Genomic DNA, 24,389 nt, shown 5'->3' on the forward strand with positions numbered 1-24,389 from the left:
AGCCTAGCAGACTGCATATCTAAGACGAAAAGCACTCAGACAGCACAAACCTACGCCAAGACAACTCCCTATCTGAGCTGTATTTACTTTTAAGGGAAGAGTATTGTATTTTGTATATAAACGTTATGTAGGAGGCGACCTGTTTAGAGTATACCCTACCCCTCACCCTATGGAAGCTGGAACAGGCTCCCGCCTCCTCACGATCCTAAATTGGACAAGCGGAAAATAATTGATGAATGGATGTTTCATTTGTAAATAACTGAGCATGAATAAACTTATTATATAATATAATAAGATACGGGACATTTTATGAAGGTTGGCATTATTTGACCTTAAAGAAGTGGCCAGAGGTTCAAACTAACATGATATTTACAATCCCCATATATCATTCCCTATATGCCTATATGTTCTCAATACAAACAACGGCAGGAACAAACATAGTTGTAATAAATAGCACTAAAAAGTATTATTATTGTTTTGACCTTTAGGAGAGGAAGGAGAGGTTGGGGGTCAAATGTAAAATTGTAAGTATAATTTCTAAAATAGCTTTTTGAAATCATTACATTGACCTTGGAGACCTTGGTGGATGTAAGTTTGATCAGAATTCATTCAAATCTTTTCAAGCTATCGTGTTAACGGACAGAACGCCATGCATGCAAATGCTACCAAAAACATAACCTCCCAGACAGAGGTAATAAAGACTGAAAGTTACACGTGTGGTAAATTGTCTGATCTTCTGCCGGTAATAAATGTTTAGCTCCACACACATTATTAAATTAATATTAAGGGAAGAGTCATTTAGGAAGCTGGCAGGCCAAAAGACTAAAAAAAGAAAAAGGAGATGTGAGACTGGAACCAGGAGCCTTCTGGTTATTACTGAAATACATTTGCTTTACTGCCCTTAGCCACTGGTTACAGTCAGTGTTGGTGACTTTTAATGATCTCTTTACAAAGAAGGACAAACTGAAATATCCTCACCTGTGGCTTGTTATATGTAAAAGCCAATCATTAATAAAGAATCAAGCTATTTCTGTACAATACTGCAAAGATTTAAAACTGTTCTGTCATTAAGAAAATAGCAAAAACTGGGAAAAATAATAAATACAATGCGTATTACGGTCAATTTTGAGCCTTTCTACCTCTGTTTTAATCTCCAACAGCTTTTTGAGACTTGTACCTCTTTCTTTAGCTGCTAAGAAATCAACAGCAATCACTGTAGCATGACGAAAATCTGTAGTTGCACTTCTTGCCATCTGTTTACCATGACTGGGTGAATGCTACAATTTCCAATTTCCACAGAGGCAGTAAATGAAATGCAATTTGCTAAGACGATTTTACATTTTTAGACTTTTTGAATTTCGAAAGGTCACTCAGGAGCTAATTCGCACTTCAAAGTTGCCAAAGCTGGGTGCAAATGTTTGCTGTTGATGGGGTGTGACAGTGCCCAAAGGTGGTCTCCCATTTGTCCTACATCAATTATCACATGTCATGTCTAATTAAAAATTAAAAAGGGAAAGAATCATTTGTTGCACTGCTGCGCTTTAGTTGTTGTTTTAATAAAATGTCACTGCTTGTTTAAAGAGAAGCACTCTGACTACAGGATAAAACAAAGTGACGCTTGCTGCTGATTGGTCCTGTGGGGAACAACATCATTCCGAAAGAAAACCAGGTTTACATTTGCTTTGTTATATTATTGTATTTCTGGTTTAAACACTTGGAAAGCAGAGTGAAAAATAACAGCGCTGAAAACGTTTCACGCCTGGATCAGCTGAACGCACATACTGTAAAAGTGTGCACGCGTCAGAGAGACAGGGGAAATCATTACTCGGCTATATACAGCCGTGGACACGTTTCCTCGTCTTTTCACTTGTCTGCCTCTTTCTGTTTCAGCGGATCCATTTACCTCTGCTTTGTTACTCTGTTCTTGGTTTGTTTGTTTCTTTGCTTTTCCTCTCAGCTTTCCTTGTCTCTGTATTCTCTGCATATGTCTCAGCCTGTTCATTACCTGGCAGGAGCACACCGAGCACCTATCGCTGTCCAGCACCCAGATTTGCCCGCTGTGCTTGACCTTGTTGTCATGGATACAGTCGCCGGTGCAGTTGTGCCCGTGGGGGCACCGACAGTCATAGCCTCCTTCCAGGTTGAAGCACACTGTGTCGTTGGCACAGGTGTTCCTTCCTGTCTTGCATTCATTAATATCTGCAGGGAATACAAAAAGCATGACATCATACATATGCTCTGTGCAGATAACAGTTTCTTCTTTCTTTTTTTTATTACAAGACCAGTAATGTTGCTTTAATAGCAGGGCGATAAGGTAAAAGCAGTTTTCCCTGTAAACGTTGATGCTCTTATATGTTGGTGAGCAGCCATGCTTTTATCTCTTTCAGGACAACAGTGCCCTGCCTCTCTGTATGTGAAAATCGCTGAATAGAGGATTTGAAATGCAATTGTAACGTGCAGCAATAGAACATTTTTCAAATCTTGCTGGGAACACGCAGTATACAGCTGTAATGTAACCCAGAAACCCACTTTTGGCAAAATTATAACTTTGCTTTGTGACGAACACACAGGCTATTTTTTTTAGGGTGGTTTTAATGCACTTTTTTCTCCCTCCTTTTCCTCTCACAACTCAAACTGACAGCTAAGATTGGGTCAACGAGTGGAGCAGCGCTAGCACTATTGTTACAGGCAACGCTTCAGTGTTACTGTAGATTGAGGGTTTCCGTTTTGACAGCTGACACTTTTTTCTGACAGGCTGAATCAGAGAGAATGTTTCCGAAAATGAACAGGCTGCAAAAGGAAATGTGATATTTTTAGGAAGGAAAACGCAACTCCTAACAACATATCTATGCAATCATACAGGCACACAAACGTTTCAAAAATAAAACAACACCGAAAAAAAACATCTCAAAAGTTAAGTGAGTTTTTCAAAGTGGATCACTTAAGATTTTTTTTCTTAAAGTTCAGATTTCAGAAGCACTATTTTCAGTGCCGGCTTTTGTAATTTGAAGCCCTCAATCCTGATACTGGGACTCAAAGAGAGGGACTTAATGATGTGATAAAAATGAGGCATAAAAAGCCTGTCAATAGAAAATGAATGGGTGTTGCCATTAATAGCGGTCTGTGGCATTCTTGCATTGCTGAAATGTATGAACTGGAATTTAATCCTCAATTAATGCAAGGACTTGAAAAAATTAAGGTCAAATATTGATAAAGTAGGTGCCTTATCCTCTTGAGCAGGCTTTACTCTAATTAAGTCAAATAACTTGAAAACTGAGTTGCTACAGTAAAGTTGGGCATTTGTGCTCTGAGATCACTCAGGTTGGATGCTGGGGTGATGGAGGGGTTGAAATAGCAGACAGATGAGAAATGCTCAACAGTCCATATCAAAATTTTTGGACCACTTGAAAAATGTCAAAAAAAAACAAACATATTTTGCATGGTTGGATCTTAACAAGGTTCAAAGTAAGCTTCAAAATGCAACAAGAAGAAATGGGAGAGAGACAAAATGTTTTTTTGAGCATGCAATTTATTGAAAACAATGCTTTAACTGAAACAGGCTGTTTTACAGCTGATGAAAAGTTTAAGACCACATGCCTTTGAAAGGCAAAATCTGTGTAAAAATGTGGATTCATTGTCATTTTCTGTCAGGTAGTCACACTGTCATGACGTTCTGATGGCAAAGCCAAAAAAAACCATTCCATTTTTCAACATTGTCGGGTTGCTGAACTGCATATGCAGGGTCTCTTGCAGAGCGCCGTCGCTGCTGAGGTGGGACGCAGTAGTACAGTTATCTGGAATTTCTTAAATGATCCTGATCTGGGTTATGGAACAAAAAAGTCAAGTGGAAAACAAAAATAATTTCACCAGCACTGAGCCAGAGAATCCAATTGGCTGTCCACCAAGACACTGGACGATCCTCGACCCAGATTAAGGCCGTTACTAGCACCGATTGCAGCCCCATAACCATCAGACGGCATCTGAGACTGAAGGGATTCAAAAACAAAAAAGGTCTTCAAGGTGGAAGAAAGTTTTATTCTCTGATGAGAAAAATGTAACCTTGTTGGTCCTCTTGATTTCCAATGTTACTGGCATGATGAGCAGATCCCACCTTAGATGTTTTTTACACGCCACGGTGGAGGGGGCGCCATAATGGTCTTTTCCCTTAAGTGGAACAATGGAGCTTCAGGAGGTGCAGGGGCGTCAAACAGCCGCTAGCTATGTCCAGATGTTGCAGAGAGCATCCCTCATGATTGAGGGCCCTCGTCTGTGTGGTAACCAGTGGGTTTATCAGCAGGACAATGCTACAGTACACAATGTTCACAGGACAAGGGACTTCTTCCAGGTCCAAAAGAGTGATTTCCCAATCACGCTTTTGAACCATCCTGTGTGTTCCCCTGATCTAAATCCAGTTGAGAAGCTTTGGGGATGGACGGCAGGGAAGTTTACAAAAATGGACATTTTGATGCCCTTCATGCGGCCGTCTTCACCACTTGGAGAAATGTTCCCACTCACCTCATGGAAACACTTGCATCAAGCATGCCACACTGAATTTTTGAAATGATCAGCAATAACGGTGGAGCTAATCATTAATGAGTTCATGTTTGGAACTTTGATTTCTGTTTTCGGGGGGGGGGGGGGTGTACTTTTTTTAAGGAGGTGTGGCTTTAAACTTTTGATTGGGACTGTATAACTGGGATTGTTTATTTGTTATATAACGTGAGGAGAGTGAAGTATGTTATGTATGTTTCCTGCCTGAAACAGCTTCCAGTTTTCTCTCTATGGCGTAGCGTTATGTCAATTCCAACAGGACACATTTTTGGCATTTTTTTTTTTAGAATCGGATAGACTTATAAACACAATTCTTAAAAAAAACAAAACATTAAAATAAAAATTTTTAGGTCTAGTTTTGGTAAGTGTGAAATTTCTACCAACTTCTTTTAAGACTTTCAGAATTTTACACGATCATATTTATGTACTTTTTTATAAATGATCTGAATTATTCGACTTATTTTCTTTTTTTAGTGTGTGAAATGTCCCAATTATGTGTTCATTTTTTTACTGTGTCGTGTGGTGTGCTAAATAAAGACGTAATTAACCTGAAACAACTTTATCGCCAATATTTGTGTTGTGTATGTGAAGGCGGGCTACTCACCTATACATGATTCCCCATTGGCGGAAAACAGGCCGTTGTCATGGTACCCATCCCGGCACTCACAGTGATACCAGCCGGGCAAGTTGACACAAGTGGATTTACTGTCGCACTCGACAAAGCCGTCCGCACACTCATCAATATCTGGAGACGGAGAGAAGATAAGAAAAGAAATGAAGAAAAAGAAAAGTCACCTCGGATTTAGTCAACATATCATGTTGGTTCAAAATAGTTTTGTACAGTGAATGAGGGTGCTCAGCTGCATTCTTGCCTGGCAGGCATTTTCAACACCGACTGATTCATAATTGATAAAACAACATGTCTAGCATATCAGTAAATCTGGTCCGAAGGCTTTATTGATCAAGCATAGTTTCACAGCCAGAGAAGGACATCTGTATCAATAAAAGATAGCAGGGAATGAATGAATCTAACATAACAAGCTTATTCTAGGAAGACAGCAGCGGGGAGCGGCTCCGCAGTATGGTGGCTTATACGCGCGAAAGATCCCCGGTTCGATCCTGAGAGGAGACACAAATCCCTTTGGGTTGTGTCAGAAAGGGCATCTGGCATAAAGAAAATCTGCCAAATCAAACACGTGGAGCTACCTTCCATGGCAACCCCCTTGTGAGTAAAGAAGCAGCTAAAAATAGTTTACTGTAGGAAGACAGAGATGTTACTAGCTTGTATCTGAAGAGGCCATAAAGCTCCTTTGCAGTCTCATCTTCTCATCAAAATATGCAGTAAAACAAATAAATTCCACAGTGCGTGCACAGTTTTCTACAACTCTGCTCGGACAAAGGAGTTTCTATAATGCCTTTGGCACAGCTTCTAACAACCTGTGGGTGGCTGTCAATAGATGGAGGTGATGTTTGTTTTCACAGAGGTCCACTTAGAAATATCCTTGACGCTGCCTCCTTCAGCTCTTCTGTTTAGCTTACATGTTCTGACTTTCTTCTTGGGTGCATTTTTCTTTTGCTTTTATCTCTTTTATTCTGTTTAATTCTCATTTTTCTCTTTCAGTCTTTCTGCCTACAGCTGGCCAACCTTCGACCCTTTCATTACGACGAGCGGCCTTGCAAGCAGCAACCAAGAACAAATCCAATACAGGTTTCAACAATGAGCCTAATACACACAGAGAGAAAGATTACTCTGATATTTTAGCTCGCATTTAATTAAACTAAGGACCGGGCCCACACGAGAGAGGAAATAAAGCCTGTTATTACGCAGTGGGGCTAAATATGTTAGGTCCAGACATGCACCGTGATTAAATGTGTCTGCATAGCCAGTGATGGCTTTTTTATGATTGTGCATGATGCATGATGCTCTGCTCTCATTATGAAAATGGCAGTGTGCCGTGTATGACCTTCTCTGCGACTGCCTGCAACAGTATCCCCCACAGAGCTACAGGCAGACGGGCTCATGGTTGAGCCCCCCCCCCCCCTTCCACCGCCCAGGCAGTAATGGGATTAAGATCTATTGGCTAATGAGCCCTCAGCCTTTTAATAGAATTCTGCAGCAGATTAATCGTTGATCAAATGTCCCACAGATTAGGGTTTTATCTATTTAAAAATCACCCGCATTTGTCTGCATGAACTGCAGGTTTTCTAAAATTAAAAAAAAAAACTTTCCACATTGGTGAGGTTTAAAAAAATCTCGCTCCTACAAGCTGGCAGACTTTAAAAGTGAAACACACTTCACCAATTATATCAGTTTGGTGAGAAAGGAGCACCTTATTTCCCCCCCCTAAGGACAGCAATGTTGGCTTTAAAGGACGCTGTTTAAATCGCGAGTCTGCAGCAAATAGCATAACCAGCCGATCTTTGAAAATGAATATGAATTCACCCCACTCCTGAAGAGAAATATCCAATGCTCTTTGTTGCCTGTGAATTCCAGGGGCGATAAAAGCGCTGGGAGGTTTTAAAGGGAGGAGCTGCGTGAGGTGGTGTTGACAGTATATGAAAAAGAAATCATGCTGAATTTGTTGGAATGATTCTCTTCTCTCCAATGCGGTTGTGTGAAGTAGTTCAAAGTACAACTGAGTAGTCAGATTCTATTTATAACAAACACCGAGGGCGAAGTCAGTCTAAAAATATGCTAATGGGTTATTTTCAGCCAGTTTCATTCAGGTGTATTTAAAACGCTCGGCTGTCTGGTTGTAACAACAGCGGGTTACACCTTCAGCAAAAGGTTTGTCTTTCTTCCCCTTTTTATCTTCGCAAACCTTGTCAGCTACAATTATGGCGCAGCGCTTTTCAGCCTTCTGTCAAATCAACCTTTAAAGTGCTGCAATGTTTTAGGACAATGCAACTCATTGTTGTCGCACCTTGGTTCCGACAAGGCTCGGTGTGCGAGGTGCAGCGGAGATGCGGCACGCTTGCACACACACACAAAAAGTCTTGCCTCCCCTTTTATCATCTGGAGGATCGTTGTAATTAAACCATCAACAGCGACAGTCAGACAAGGGCGCTGCCGAGGAGCGCCGTCACTACTGAATCATGGCGCTTTCGCTTTTGTTGAATCACAGAAGTGGATGGCTGTATTTTTACTTGTTAAATCATGTCGTGCTTCTTCTTCTTTTCTTTTTTTTTACCTCTCTGCACTGGAAAAATAAAACCCAGTCCAAAAAACCCCCATCACCATCACAAATAAATAAAAAAATAAAAAAATGCTTCTCTCTCCTGGAGAGGTCAAGGCAGCGGTACAGCAGTTATTTTGGACTTACCTCACTGCATGAAAGACTAGAAAAACAACACAGAAATACCTACGCAGGGGAAGAGGATGGGCTGGATGAGGAGGAGAACAAAGATAAACGCAAGAAGGTGGAGGACAGAAAGAGGAGTAGGAAGAAAAATTAGAAAGACGAGGAGATGGAGGAGGAATCGTTGAAGAGACACTGCAGTTATTCTACTCGTTATCCTGAGTGGCAGCCTGGAAACAAGGGCTCTATTAAGGCAGCTCTCAGAGGACAAAGTGAGAAACAAGAGGACCATCTTTTCTCTGCCCTCCTCCTGGGCTTGTTATGCCACTCTGCCACGAACCACCCTTCCTCCCTTTATATTCATTCTCTGCCTTCACCTGTCCGTGTGTTACCTTTTTCCGCCAGCCGCCTGTCTCAAATCTAATGCAAAAATAGAGGTGCTCTAATTGTCACCGCTGCTAATCCCTGTGGTTTTCTCCCCCTCTGAGCAGAAAAAGCCAGAGTTTAGAGATGAGTTTAGCCTACCTCTTCTCTTCATGTCTACCTTTCATTGTTTCTGCTCCTGAACACCACTTCACATCATTCTCACTGGCTATTCTGATGCATAAAAGGTGCAATTCTTTGACTTCCCCTTCCAGCTTTCCTTCCCTTCACTATTCTTCCTCCCCTGTTTTTTTTTTTCTTCCCTTCTTTGACTGACAGATAGCCCTAGGGGTTAGGATGCAATTCTGCTGCCTTGCATCACTCATTGCAAAGCCTGTCACTGCTGCCACGTGTACATCTCCCGTACAGTAACCTAATTCAAAAGGATTTCCATTTCCCTGCAAGTCCACCTGATAATCCTGATTGGCACAGGGAAGAATTATTCACACCAACAGCTCACCCTGCCATTTGTCAAGTCAAATGCCAGTGGAATATAAGTGGATTTTAAAATAGGCTGAATTTGTCATGTCAGATCAGGTTTAAAATAAAGGCTGAGAAAAGACCGGAGAGTCGATAATAATGTTTGCGGAGGCGATAACGTAAGAAATGGATTGCTGATCGCTGTTCTTTTATGTATAGTGAAGTGTAATTGAGTGATTGTCACTGATCCTCAGTCTTCATTAAGAGAAAGAGTGAACTCACATAAATCAATCGCTGTGAAACCTAAGGCAAACTTAGTTACACACTGACTTCCTGAAGATGAAACAGACACTGAAAAGCAAATCCATATCTGCAAGCACTTGAGTAGGAGAGTGGATGAGTAATCACGGCAAATTGGAAACAAGTCTGGTGAACAACTGGTAGCTGCAAGAGCATACAGAATGCAATCAGTCTGCATGCAAGTCTCCCCAACCCTTTAAAGCAGGCCTACAGCTGAGACTACAAACTGCTTTGCGATGGTTGTTTTAGTTATAAAAATAGAAGGAAAAAACCCAGAGAGGTCCTTTAATCGCAAAACGTCTGCCTGAGAGTATGGATGTGTTTGATAGATGAGCTAACAAGAGCATTGAGACACAAAATAAACATGTGCTGGAAACTTCTAATTTGAAGCTTATAATACCAGAAGTCATGCTAGAAGGGACTTTTGAATCTGCAATGACAGTATTTATTTGTATTAACAATTAAAAGTCAACCCATGTACATGACTGGTTCACTGTATCGCAGACAGGACTTTAAAAAAAGAAGGAACATAACCTTCACAAGTTGTAATTGTCCACATTTTCTGCTATAAAGGTTAAGGCACTGAAGAACTGAAAACTGTCAATATGCAAAGTTTCAACATAAATAAAATTAAAAATGTCCATCAAGATAAGTGCAGCAATTTATAATTACCTCAAACTAACCATTAAGGCCAGCACAGTAATTTCAGTACTTTAAAACAGCGGTCCCCAACCTTTTTTGCGCCACGGACCAGTTTATGCCCGACAATATTTTCACGGACCGGCCTTTAAGGTGTCGCGGATAAATACAACAAAATAAAACTAGTACCGGTACCGAAAAAAAGAAAATTTATTCATAACACAGGTGAAAAGACCCAGGAAAACCGAGTAAACGATAAAAGCGATAACAAAATAACGCTGAAAACCGATAAAACCCTGAAAACCATAAATTTCACACCTGAGCCTCAACTCTCGCGGCCCGGTACCAAACGACTCACGGACCGGTACCGGTCCGAGGCCCGGGGGTTGGGGACCGCTGCTTTAAAAATTGCACAAAGTACTGCTGCTCTCTCATTTTACAACAAACAGGACACAGTCATTTTTTTATTTTATTTTTTCTTGTTCAGTGGTCAAAGCGGCCAGAGGCTCGGTGTGCCCCAGCTTGTGATTGACATTTGCAGGTTGTAGATCCAGGCCAAAAGAGAAGGCCGATTAAAGAGTTTACATTTACATGTAGTGTAAGTTATCACATGGTATTGAACATGTACTGTATTTAATAAAACTGCCATGTGTCTGCACGCCTTTCAGCACTTCAAGATTAGCATGCTGTGGTGGATAGACAGCAAATGGTGCACAGTAAAATGTTCTTCTTCACAGAAATGCATGCATGTCTGCATAAAAATGCTTCTTACAATACTATGACTCAAAATTTGAGTCAAAGGAAATTTGAATGAATTGAACCGGTCATACTGAAAGGCAAATATTTGAGCTTTAATACTAATAACATAAAAAATGCAATGTGTAGAGTGGAATGTGCAATTTCCCATGATGATGACGAACCCACAGATCGATTGACGATTGCTATTAGATTAGTGGAATATTTAAGAAGCTTTAATCCAGTTGTTCTGGCTTTAAGGTTTGTTTTATTCTCACTGTTAAAGTAAGTTTTTTCACCTAATGCAATGTAGCTGTGTTCAGTGAAAATCAGTGTAAATCTTACTGATTTCATGCCAGACTGATATAAACACCAAAAGGATGCTTACATTGCTCCACATATGCGTTTTTCAAAATAATGACTATTTCTTCCTCTCTCAAAGGAGAGCACAAAACATATCATTTACAGATCTAGTGTATACTAGCCTGCAGAGTAAAAGCAAGCATTTTAATTTAAATGTACTCTAGCTGTTCTGTGGCCAGTGCAGATCGCTGCATTGCAGCAGGTACAGTGGTCGCCTATCCCTGTGAGATGTGTAATTTAGGTAGAAGCAGCAGGTTGCGCGCAGCTAAACGACAACTCCGGCCATTAGCGAGGCCTAATTAAGACACACTAATTACAGGTGATGGAGAGAGTGCTTTGAAAGGCCGACGCTAAATAAATAATGAATACATAATCACTGTGCTTAAACAAGCCGCTTGAGCGGGCCCCGAGGCCTTGTGGGTAAATTGTGGAGGGAAGGAGGGAGCGTTGCAGTGATGCATCATGGGAGCTGTCAGAGATGCATCACGGGAGCTGTCAAGAGGGTGGAAAAAAAATGAATGTGGTTTTAGATATTCATTAGTGGTGGGTGGGAGGTGCCTAGGGAAGCTTTCAAAGATGCAGGCTATTGTAGGGACACACACCGTTGCTCTCGCTGTTTCAAATTATAACAATCAGCAGCTCCAATAACTGTTGGCAGTGTTATAAAATTTACCCTGGAGTGGTCCGCTTTCATACACATGCAACCCATCTCTCTGTATATAATAATAAAACACTTAGTGCTGGCCCTATCATCTGAATGTGTTTTTATTTGATATTTATCTTCCGGCCTGCGTGACTGGGGTTGTCGGATATCTGGTTTATCTGCCGTTTAGTCCGTCTTTCAAGCCGCTCTTCTTTTTTCTCTGTCTAATCTGTCATGTTGTCTAAAACTCTGACAACCCTCCTCGAGTTCAACATCAATGTAAATGAGGTCTGAGGGAACAAATTGTTTGTCTGGCCCCGTTCTGCTCTCTGTCCCAGTCAATATGCCAGCATGACTTCAGCACTCTCTCACTGCCTTCAAGGTTTCCTCATGAACTCACTGGCCATCCCCGCGTCTCCTCCTATCCTCCTCCTCTTCTTCACTGCTCCCCCCCACCCGCCCCTTCCATTTTTTATACCCTGTTATAATTCCCTTCCTTTATTCTCCAACTTTTTGTCTCTTCTATTCTACTCTTATGCCCTCGTATCTGCTATCACCCACTAATTAAATATCATTTCTTCCCCACTCAACTATTCACCCATTGCCTCCTCAAACAAATGATTTCCTCACTTCCCATCCTTCTTCTTTTCCCTTTTCTCACAACAGGAAGAAATATTTGAGCAAAGGTTGCTAAAACTCGTAGAATATTTCTTTGGTAAAGCAAACAATTTAGCAACACTGATGAAAAGACACATTCTCTTTAGATTAAGTCTCTTCATGAGAACAAGACTTTGAAGGAAGACGTGTGCTGCCAAATGATTGTAACTTTAGTAACCAAGTGTGGGTTTTTTTTCTTTCAATAAAACATCATTTTACAGTGTAGGTGTGCTGCACCAGCACTCCTTGATCGTGCTCTTGAACATTAGCCTCCAGGAGTGTGTAGGAGTGACAAATCTAAATTGTATCATTAACACCAAACATAAAAATCTTTTATCTCTTTCTCCTTGTCCTCAAAGAACTTTGTCGATGCTAAAATAGCCTCTGCGTAATTTGGACCTGCTGATTAAAACTGCTCACAAGGATTCGAGACTGCAGATGAATTGAGAGATGAAAGGCAGAGGTGTCCATCCCGAGCATCTGATCAAATGCTGCTCTCCCTTCAGCATCCCACAGTGTCCTTTTGAGAAACTAGCAAGAGGCCAGCCGAGGACAGCAGAGATGGCCATTAATTACAGATCTGACAGAACAGTGACAGAAAATTTTAACTGGTGGCCAAGCAGCCTAATAGGCTTAGAGAGGCTTGAAAGGAAAAGCTAATGAGCTGAAAATAAAGGAAATGCAGACACAACCTCCCCATTCATCTTGTAGGAACAGGTCGGCAAACACAAATCTAAAACCTAAACAAGGAGTGGATTTCCATTATTATTTCATAGAGGTATTGCAGGTCCTTGGTTAGCTAAAAGATTATCAGAGCTACGATATTTATAAAGGCCTTACAAAATCTTCTTACATGTACGAGGTGCTTTCCTAAAGGTTTCATATCTAGAGATGCTTTAGGATGCATAGATTAATAGTTCCTCCTGCCCACTTATCTTAATAAGGCTAAGTACCTTTAGATGGGACTGGATAGAGAAAAAAAATTAATTATACAAATGAAAATAATTTCTTTCACTTTCTTTTTACAGGGAATTACTGGATTTGAATCACATGGCCATGAGCAGGTATCATCATATCTACCAATTTACTAGTTATGCAAAGGCATCCAATTTAATTTACTTTATTCATACAAAACAGTGGTTATGGGATTTTATATTGCAAGGTAAATATGAAGCCATATTTTACTGAAACATATCAAATATTTAGAAAATGTACAATTTTAAGAAATGAGTAAATCATACTAAAAAGAAAGAGCTAGAAGAACATTATCCAACTATCGAGGCTAATTGGCAACACGTCAGTAACAATATTTGGTATAAAAACAGAGGAGGCAGAATTTCTCAGAAGTAAATATGAAACAACTGAAAGGCTTTATTTAAGGTAATAATATCCTTTAGCGGTCTAAAATGATGCGTCACGATGATTTCTTTACTTCTGACATCTATCTATCTATCTATCTATCTATCTATCTATCTATCTATCTATCTATCTATCTATCTATCTATCTATCTATCTATCTATCTATCTATCTATCTATCTATCTATCTATCTATCTATCTATCTATCTATCCATCTACCTGTGTGTGTGTGTGTACATAACTTATATTTCATCTTCAACCTTGAAAAGCAAGTTGTTGCCAATGCCCAAATAGACCTGTTTTCAATATTACATTAATCTCATCAGAAATGCCACTTTCTTTCCTTTTTTATATTGCTCTTTTTTTCATTTTACTGCACTATTCTACCTATGTTGTGTTTTTTTTTAATAATTCACATAAATTGAAGCTCCAATCTGGCTTAAGTGCAACATCAAGCAGCCAATTTACTAAAGTAGACTGGGTTTACTTTCTTACACTTTCACCTAGCAACATAGATTATATAAGATGCTGAAAGCTTGAAGCTCTGATAACTTCAAGTTAAGCTACATTTTATGATGCTTTCAGTGCCTCTGAGTTCTTTCTTTTTTTTTCTTTATTCATTTACTTTTTTGATGTATGCATTTATGCTTGTTTACAGCAGGATGCATTATGGTTTTCATAAAAGTATTAAACTGTACCACATAGCACAGCCAGCCAGATTTAAGAAGATGTGTATACTTGTTTGATTTTGAGTGGGGTATTAAGAAAAGTGTGTTAAGAATTAACCACCGTTCATAAGATAAAAACACTTTTAGACGATTATATCGACGATGGTCTAAGAAATATGTTTTCGTTTGGTGAGCAAACGACTAGTGTGCTATACTACATCACACACATAAGCAATAAGAATACAAAGCACTGAAAAAGATGACCTCGACATTCTTTAATACGATTTGTTTCACTTCTGTAGGTAAAAAACATCTTAGCAAAGTACTGAAAAAACAAGCAGATTCATTACGGAAAAATAAACATAATATTTCTGCATGTGCGCGTCTCTCCCAAGCCATACAACATATACAGCTCCAGCCTGGGGCTACCATGTTGACTATGCGGCATGTTCAGGGCACATATTACATGGCTGGCCCCGCGTACATTTATATCCATGACTGAAGTGAATGCGCCCAGCCACAGCTGTACCCTGCATAATTCATGATGTGTCAGAGTTCTCCACTAGCTGGTGTCTGTCTGTCAGCACTGCGTGTCCCCTGTCCCTCCCCATCTATTCCCCCTGAATGGCAATGACAAGGCAGCGAGTGCACTGCACACAATTACAAGAACGCATGAGCAAAAATAGACAACAACACATTCACATGCATACACAGACGCGGAATATTCGACTTATGCATACCACAAAACACTGAAACCTGAAATAAGGGGGCCAGCTGACAATTTGCAAACTGTTGGCATCCTCTCATACGTTAATGCATGCTTATAGGTGTGCGTGTGGATCTTGAAGTTTGGTGTCTTATGACAGGCCGTCAGTCTGCCGCTGCAGCAGCAGAAGCGGTGGAGTCCCTGGGGAGACCTCTAAAAGCTCACAGGGTTCTTGTGAGGGGGGGTGAGGATCCCAGACTTAGTGAAAGCTTTTCCATGTTCATTCACCAGCTCTGCCTCTCCTCCTCCGGCAGCCCTAACTCTAGCAGCCTCATTCCGCATCCAAATGCAGAGAAAACTTGCTAACCCCTACCCTCTAACCACCCATCTATCCCCTCGCTTCATCCATTCCATCTCTGCATCAGTCAGTTTTCCCCAACATGTCTGTATCTTCCTTTCCACTTCACCTCCTCTCACCCCCCTCCTGCCCACAACCTCTCTTCTCTTTCCCTCCTTGAATGTTGCATCTGTCACTCTCCCCGTACATCTCCATCTCTTCCTCCCAAACCCAGTTTCCCCTCTCCCTCCTCCTACCCATCCCTTCTCCACCTCCTTACCACCAGTAGAGCAGAATATCCAACAGTACATTAACCCCCATACATCTCTGTGAGCTTCTGCAGCAGACGCGTCCGTCACTGGGAGTTCCTGTCACGCTGAGGAGACAGTAAGAAAGACCTTCGTCTTTTCACTCTGAATGACTGGTGGAGTCACTAAACAATGCCAGAGGCTTTCACCCTGTAGAATAGGGCCCTGATGGTGGTCCCAGATGGAAAAAAACAAAACATCAATATGGTAGCTGTCACAAGGCTGACTTGGATAAGACTGAGAGGGAGTCAGATCGTGGGAGGGAGGCGTGCAAACGACAGCAGCGGCATCTGTGGTGACAAAAAAAAAATCCCACTGCCTGAGGCTTGAGGAGCATGATTGGGTGTACATGTGAGATCCCGTTTGTTTGAACCTCAGATTCTAATCAGACGCAACAAGGAGGAGATTGATCCCTGAGCTACCAGTCATTCAGCCCCAGTGGCCTCATCATTAAGAAGAACTGTTTTCTCTTTTCAGAGAAAACATTGCAGAGAAAACAAAAAAATGGAAGGTTTAAACATTTTGGGAATGACACATGCTGTATTTGCTCATTCCCAGGTTTAAAATAAGAAGATTAAGTTCATTCCTTTATGTTCTTTAAATATAAATCATAAGTGAACGACCACTTTAGCTTAGCACAAAGGAAGCAAACAAAGGGAAACAGGTAGACCAGCTTTAAAACAAAAGCACATAAAAAGGAAGAAAAAAAATTCTCATCATATCTTTTTCATTTGGTATTAAAAATCTTTTGGGATGTCTATTTTCTATCATGACATTGTGTTTCTTCCTTGTATACTGAGCCGATGTAATGCAGGATCAAGTCGCTAGCATGAAAAGTCTCAAGTGTGATTGAGTAACCCAGAAAATAATAGCACAGTATGGGAAGAAGAAAGTTGTGCTACAACAAAGGAGTGTCCTCTATTTATGTCTTGGTCTCCGTTTTTACAATATGCAGTAAAATGTGCAATATGCTCCATATTTTTTTTACATTTTGGCTAGTTTTCTGGGGGGTTTTGTAAGATATGGGAGAATGAATAAAGGCAAATAGAAGAGGAGACAAGGAGCAAGGAGAGAAAGTGGGGATCTAAAACACTAAAGAAAGTAATGAAATGTGTGATTGCTTGGAACGTGCAATTACTAAGGGACGAGGTTCTCAGCACCTTCTCTGCTGCAAAATGAGGAAAAGCATAAGGCATTATGGCTGGCTAGGTGTGTTAACACAAGTTCTCTCACTCTCTTTCTCACTCTCAAACACACACACACGCACATACAAACACACACACACACTCCTTCCTCAGCATCTCGGGAAATTCATTTACTTTAAGACGGGCAGTAAAAAGGGCGCCTCGTAAAAAAAGGTCCTTTATGTGCAATCAATACCTGAACCAATGAGAAAGCAAAGGGGCTCAGCTTGCCTCATTCAAACACGAGCACGCACAGTGAGAGAGCTGTCATGGCTTTCTATTGCTTTGGCTACATGTCTCCTGAAGGACACTCCATGAAAGGTTGAAATGGGTTATGAGAAAGGTGCTGCTGCTGTAGATTAGACATATAATGCATCAAATACAAGTACAAGAAATACAGTGTTTCTTGGTTACCTTAAATCAGCAACACTGTAGGGAAAAACACACATAGAAAGCCCTGAGCCTTATCACAATGTTTCACATATCTCAATGGCTGCTAGCTGACTTAACACTCAGTTCATCTATTATGTCCTATTTGATATGGTGCATCAGGAGTTTGCACAGCTGTAATGTGCATGTAGCATAAAGCCTATGAGGAGAATGCCATGCTGATTAATATGGGCTGTGACATGTATGGGCTAACGCCTATTATTGTTGCAGCTGCAGTTCAAATCCTCCACTGGGCCACTTGGGAGAGGCACAAGCTCATCGCTCACCACGGAGGCCCGACCCACAAAGTCAGACTCGTTCACGGACATGCACACCGCCACAAACACATTCAAATGCACACGGGGGCAGTTAATATAGCTTAGTGAGAACACTGCAAAAAAAAAAAGCATTTACAGTACAGTCTCCCATTTTCCTTCCTTCGTTTAGTCTTATTCTCAAGAGTGTAAAACACCTCCTCGCCCTGCAACATGTTCTTTCTTACACATTCAATCAAAAGTTCCTTTTTTTTGGTTTGTTTGTTTTATGGGGGAAAAAAATGTAAGAGCGTAACGAAAACAAATGTTTACCTGTTTCACATCTCTTCCCAGTAAATCCTTGCTGGCAAACACAGTTGTTAGGTGAAACGCAGGTTCCCCCATTCTGGCACAATCCGTCACACATTGCTGGAGATACACCAGAGGAGAGGAGCCATTACTCACTAAGATTAACGAGCATTAACTATGTAATTAGACCAGCAGCAGCATATGTATTTGCATACAGAATAAGAGCTAATTTGGTGATGTGATTCATTATAGGCTTGCACAATATTATTTTGCGTGATTAATGCATCTCACCAAGGTTAATTCAAAAATGTTCATTATCCGTGGGTAGGCTGTTAGTTAATGTGTCCCCAAAACACAGAGAAGTCACTGAAGTTGACACAAATGGAAATGGAAATAAATGTAATATATGCAAAAATCATACCATGCTTCCTCAGAATAAAGAGTGAAAAGTACTGAAAGCAAATGAAAACCTGTTTAGTAAGACGTGTAAAAGCAGTGCTTAAAAAGAGCACTCCAAAAATGAAGAATTGCACTTTCATTAAGTTGGGGGATACAAAAAAACACCAAAAGACAGATGCAAGAGTCTGTCTAAACTATAATAAATTATTATAGCACAGTTTTGGGTGAAGGGTTCCAGCTTCTATCATGTACACTAGCTTCTATCTAGTGTACCTAGTGCTCATCATGACCAAGCAAAGTTATCTTAATGTGCAGCTCCACCATAAATAGATTTCTACTCAAGAAATAGATTAACCAGCTGAGGTCAGGTCAATTTTCTAGAAAGCACAGAGATCACATATAGAACTGCAAACATGACAGAGGCACTCATTAAATCTGGGTCACAGAGGGCTTTTCAGTGGGTGGTGGAGAGAGTAGAATCACCATCATATACTTTATGATATGATATGCTTAACAGAACAATGGCTAAAACTAATGATCTTTGACAGAAATTTGATGATGAAGATGGTAGCAATGTTTATTTTATATCATTAATTTACCTGTTCATAACTTTTGTTTGAATGGTTTTGTACAAAAGACTGTATTATTGTAGGGTCTTTAAATTGCAATAGAATGTGCCTTGAGGTTACTGTTGCTGGATTCGCAAATTGTGTAATCACATGTACTGCACAGATGTAATATAGCCTTCTCTATGAGGAGGCAAAAACTCAGAAGCTCAAAATCCATAGAGCTATATGCCTGAGGAATATTCTCACATAAATACCCTGCATTCAGCCCTAATATGACCTTGAGGCCATCAGAAGAGAACATTGTGCAAGAAGGATGCACATTCAAAGCATGAAAGTAAACCAAAGACTTTGCAGATGCCAGAGTGAGAAGCAATGCAGTCTTACATGAAAGAAATGTCATATCTACAGACTGGATGAGTTCAAAAGTTGGGGGGCGACAAAAGGTGTCCGGCACCAAAGTCAACCTAATCACATGGGTCTCAGCTGACAGATTCTTTCAAAAAAACCCAAAAAAAACCACACATGGCAAGATGATGTGCACCTGGCATCACCACATCAAAGCCAATATAACAAGCAGGTATACCTGCCAAATAAATCTTAATTTTAGAAAAGGGAAGACTCTCTGGTGATTCCAGCCCTTTGGATCGTCGACGCTTGGGGGCAGACCTTTAGCTATCAAATCTGACCTCTCAACAGGTAAGCATGCATATGTCACAGTTCTGGGTGTGAGTGAATCACCAGGGGGTATATGTTTGCAGGTGGGGCTCTGCATATGTCATCACAGGTCATCTGCCTTAAAGGCATGAATAGAGGTGACCTCAGCGAGGACTAAAAGGGAATCATTTTCTATCTTTCCACAGTCAATTTCAACCTCCTAGGACCCTGCGTCCACATATGTGGACATCACATTTTGGGTTATTTAGACCAAAATATTCAATTTTGCTCTACAAGGGCCTGATATCCACTTACGAGGACAGCTACTGTTCTATCAAAATTTTAAACGAATATCCTCATTTGTGGCTCTCATTTTTCTTAGAAACAAAAATCAGATAAAAAAAAAAAAAATCTGGTAATTCTGGTAATTCTGATTTTACATGCATCGGGCCCCAATCAGCCCAAATATCAAAGAGAAATTAAAAATGCATGCTGTGGAAGAGTTCGGGTCTTAGGAGGTTAAATTAAATTTGGCCCAGAGAAAAAGGATGGAACGTTTAGTATTTTTTTCCAGGGTGTCATTAAAACCAGCATAAAAAATAAAATAAATTAATAAAACTAGAAATTATTCTGTTTTTGTTTACATTTCTTATATATATATATATATATATATATATATATATATATATATATATATATATATATATATATATATATATATATATATATATATATATATATAGTATGTGATACAACATCTAAATTAGAAAAACACTGTTTGTTAAAACAAGGGGAAAAAACAACAGTGGTCAAGTGAAGCAGGACTTAACAAAACAAAATGAACCTGGTGAGATTACCTTTGCAGACTGTCCCATTGCCCGTGTAGCCTGGCTTACAGGAGCAGCTGTGGCCTCCGACCATGTTGAAGCACAAGGCATTCTCATCGCAGTTGTGGAGTCCGCTGAGGCACTCGTCATGTTCTGCAAACAACACAATAATAAAACATGCATCAATCCGAGCAGGTTCCTCACTAGTACAAAGTATACTTTTCGTATTATGCAGCATCTTCCCAAATAAGCAGAGGAAAACACTCTAGCAACAGTTCAGAAATCGTCTTCACATCTGCAAAGACCTACAGGCATCAAGAAAATAACACTTGATTAAAGAAAAGTGAGCGTTTATCCTCCTTTGTAAATATCAGAAATGATCGCAGCCAGCTGGTAATTTGTTTTACTAACCATTAACAAAAAAAAACAAGGACAAGATTTCAAACTGTGCCTTGTTTTAAACGACTTGATAGTTAGACAGCTGTGAGTCTAGTAATAAGACATCAGTGACAAACAGCCAACTGGAGGATGAGTCACTTTTCTCTCTTCCATCAAGATTTGTCGTGAAAAAAATTGTCTCAGATGTTTTGCTGCAATTTGCCGTTTTTGTTTTTGCACATCATGAGGGACGGAGACGTCTCAGTGTCTGCTTCGTAATAGCAGAAAATAAACACTTTAATTTCCGCGCACACACCAATACGGTTCATCCTTGTGTAGCAGTTTACATACAGTACATAAGCCATTAGCCTTTAGTTTGAGCGTTGCAATTGGCACAATTGGCGTGTTAAGTACCCACAGGAAATGTTTTATACAAGCATTAACAAAATGTCCCCGTAGAACTGGAACTCCCAGGCTCCCATCACTGTGGAGTTAGTGATATGCTGTGTTATGAATCACTGACAAGCTTGACTAATGGCTACAGCCCGTGACAACATACTGTATCCAACTGGCAAACAAATCTCTTTTCCTCTGTGAGGAGAACTTCGGGAAGACTGAAGTGGCAAAACAGAATCAAATGAAAACCTGGAGTGAAGGCTAATAAAACAAACAGTCCAGTTGCAACTATGTAATGATGCCACATAAAGAAGAAAACAATTAAGCCATTAGGGCTAGTAGGTACAAATTTAAAATAAAAAACATTTAATTTGAAAGTAGCTGTTTACGGAAGACAATGTCTTGTGACAGCTGACAAGAAATCTCAATTAATTGTCATATTTTTACTTGAGGGATCCGAACTTATAAATAGGCCTCTTTAAAAAAAAGGAGTGCTGTGAATGAAACCATTTGAAGCAGCAGGGGAGACGTTATCCTGATGATATCACTCTCTGTGTGTCTGCTTTTTCGTTTGTCACAAGAAGATGTGTTCTGAAACAAATGTGATTTCATTTGCTTGTGGCTGGTGGATCTTAACACTTCCTTGAAACAAAATCATGCTCAAGTGTCACAAAAGTACTGAGTTTTACACCAAACACCACTTCGGTCTCTTCCTCACAAGCACTTCATTCTATCGATTACTCGTATTAATAAAGTGAGAAACTACCATTGCTGAGTTATCGGTATTTTAAATTTGTTTACACCGGTAGAATTGCAAAGCTTTGTTATACTATTTGATTCAAACGGGTCATTAAAAATACAGTGGCAGAAGTTTTTAGCCTGTGCTCACTTATTGACTTCTTTTGTTTTATCCTCCGAGGCCTCTGTGTTTGTTTACACAGTAAATAAACATAGAAGCAATAATGCAATGACGAGTTATTGGAAAAAATCTTATTTGAAGCTGACCTACACTAAACAGTTAAAGAACTCTAAAGCATTTAAGTCCGTTCCCTTGCTACGGGAAGATGGATCTTGATGCAAGTCCTTCATCTGCCCCTGAACATAAAAGCAGATCTTTATCCCTCTGAGAATCACACAAAAGAAGAATACTCATCCATAGTATTTGGGAGATTCACATAAATATTGCATTCTGATATGTACTTGCTTACCAAGCACAGAATAAGTCTCAAAAACCTTCTAGACTTTATCCTTTTGAAATCTTCTTTTCCATACTTAACATCTCTGTATCCCATCGTAGCCCGAGAGGCTGCAGGGCACAAGCCGTTCATTAAAGGTCCATACAGTACAGTGTTCACTCTCTCAGCTGGAGAATCTTGTTTTTCAATTCATATCATCATGTTGTTTGTGGTGAAAACTTTTAATGGTTGCTAAACGGATAAGCAGTCAACTAAATCTCTCCAAAAGGGTTAAGACTCTTGAAAAACACAAACACAAAGCTTTTAGTGCTAATCTGGAGTAAACCGTTTGGACCGTTTCTTGTTATTTTAAGGATTTGGGGGTAGCTTCAAGCTTGCCAGGGGACGGGAATAAACAAACTTCTCTGAGCTGGTTTCTCAAATATATTTTCTTCAGACATGAAGTAAACTTTTGGAGCGTTCTTTTTATTTATTTATTTTGCTCAACTTTTGTGCTTTTTTATGCTTGCACTTTGTAAAGACAGTCAAGACTTAAAGACGGCACCTGAAAGGTGAAAGGATCAGAAACCCGAATGCTTGTTGCGGTAGACCTGAGCCGCATCATCCATTTCCCTGCCATCACCCAATCCATTATATCTCCTGAGCAGACCGTGGGCTCTTCCAAATTGAAAGTGACATTGTGATGAGCTCCTCCATCGAGAATATGATGTATGCGTGCAAGTGTGTGTGAGATGGATTGAAGGGCACTTAGTAGGGCCCACTGCACTGCTCCTGTAACACACACACACACACAACTTTCCTGCTGTTGGGCAGAATTAAAGTCTGCTCATGGGCATATAAAAACAGTAATAGGAGCACAGGAGAGAGGAAAGAGAATTAGGTGCTTTTCTTTTTCTTTTTTTCTTGCCAAGGTCACATCTGCCAGAGCAGCAAACACCAAGCTGTCTCTTTGAACACACACACAGGCAGCAGAGCCACCGGGTGTTTGAGGGAATCCAGAATGTGCATCATCACTATGACCCTTGAGTTCTAGTATTGGTTCCTGGTAATTTGGGTTATTTATAAATTTAGGCTTATTACACTCCTGCACTCAGTGTAAGCGACTCCTAATTTAATCACCAACTAAATCCCTAAAATGCGTACGTGTGTGGTAGCGTGAGAGAAGCATTTCCTCGCTGGCTGCTGCTGCTCAGGCTGTAGACAGATAAACAATCAATTATGTACAGCCTGTCACCAGGGATCTCTCTCTAGCTGTCTGTTTCTCCTCCCGCTTGACTCCATCCACCTTCTGCCAAAACAACACCAGTTTCATTGATGTCTGACCTTCCAGCTGCTTTCCCCAAAACAATGTAACCTCCGATTTCATTTTACAATCCCAAGCTTGAAAAGACTACGATCTTATAATGTTTTACAACAAGAAAAACTTCTGTTCCTTTCTCAGTTTGCCTATTTTGGTGACCAAGACGATAAAAAAAAAAGAAAACTAAATGATGAAGAGCCAATATTTATTTGTTCCTCTAATAACTTAAAGCCAGGACTGGAGCACAGTTTTGGGGATTTTTGTACAATATGTTTCCCATTTTGTTTTAACATCTGCACCTGGATGATGTGATGCACAGTCCAGTCAATGATTTTGTACTATTTCTTTACCAGGAAATTTAACACGATGCAAAAAGAAAAAGAAAAAAAAGACCGCAAGCAAAAACAAAATTAAATTGTAATGTAAATCCTTTACTGTGTTTTGAAACTGATTAGGAGAATATTTAAAGGCGAGAGGAATTTAACTAGAAGTGTTTTTATGGTTTTTGTACTTCTTAGCAACTTCTGCAACAAAATCTCTCTAGGGCACCTTTAAAATGCCAAAGACATAACACTGTTCAGACCAGCAGAAATTGAAAACTTTTAAGTCTAAGTGCCCATGGGATCCTGTTGTTCAACCAGAATACAGATGTCCTTTAAAAAGAGGGGAAAAAACCCTCCATGTCAGCTGCAAGACCTTTTGAGTCATCAGATTAAAAGTCATCTTTTCTGATCTCTGCTGTTGACAAACCTCCTGCTCCACCTGTGGCCTTCGTCCATGCCTTACGCCTTGTCTCCCGCCATCCCAGCCCTCAGCCGGTTCCTCAGCCTCAGGGGCCCAGGTCTGGTTATCAGGGGATTAGAACCGGGACACACACTAACTACATAGGCACCTTAGGAACAAGGGGAGGCGTCCACATATACACCTAGCAAAAACACACACCTCAGGACAGCCTTCTTTAATAACGTTTAAACGGAGAGCACAACCAATCCCCTACCTTTCATGGATTAGCTGCTAATCTCACAGAGCCGGGAGCACCTCGGGCACTTTGGGGAAAAGATGAAGAATGGGTGGAGGGGGAGAAAGG

General features: G+C 40.3%; 1 protein-coding gene across 1 annotated transcript in view; it reads right to left on the reverse strand.

The window, feature by feature from the left end:
- Positions 1-24,389, reverse strand: part of nell2a (neural EGFL like 2a) — an 85,202-nt gene that overhangs the window by 8,904 nt on the left and 51,909 nt on the right. Inside the window, exons 14-17 of the mRNA XM_004563786.4 lie at positions 20,063-20,185; positions 17,608-17,703; positions 5,156-5,296; positions 2,006-2,199 (exon numbers count right to left, since the gene is read on the reverse strand). Coding sequence (XP_004563843.1) covers positions 2,006-2,199; positions 5,156-5,296; positions 17,608-17,703; positions 20,063-20,185 — 554 coding nt within the window. The remainder of the gene's footprint in view (positions 1-2,005; positions 2,200-5,155; positions 5,297-17,607; positions 17,704-20,062; positions 20,186-24,389) is intronic.

The sequence above is a fragment of the Maylandia zebra genome, linkage group LG7 (assembly GCF_041146795.1).
Source record: "Maylandia zebra isolate NMK-2024a linkage group LG7, Mzebra_GT3a, whole genome shotgun sequence".
NCBI classification, from domain to species: Eukaryota; Metazoa; Chordata; class Actinopteri; order Cichliformes; family Cichlidae; genus Maylandia; species Maylandia zebra.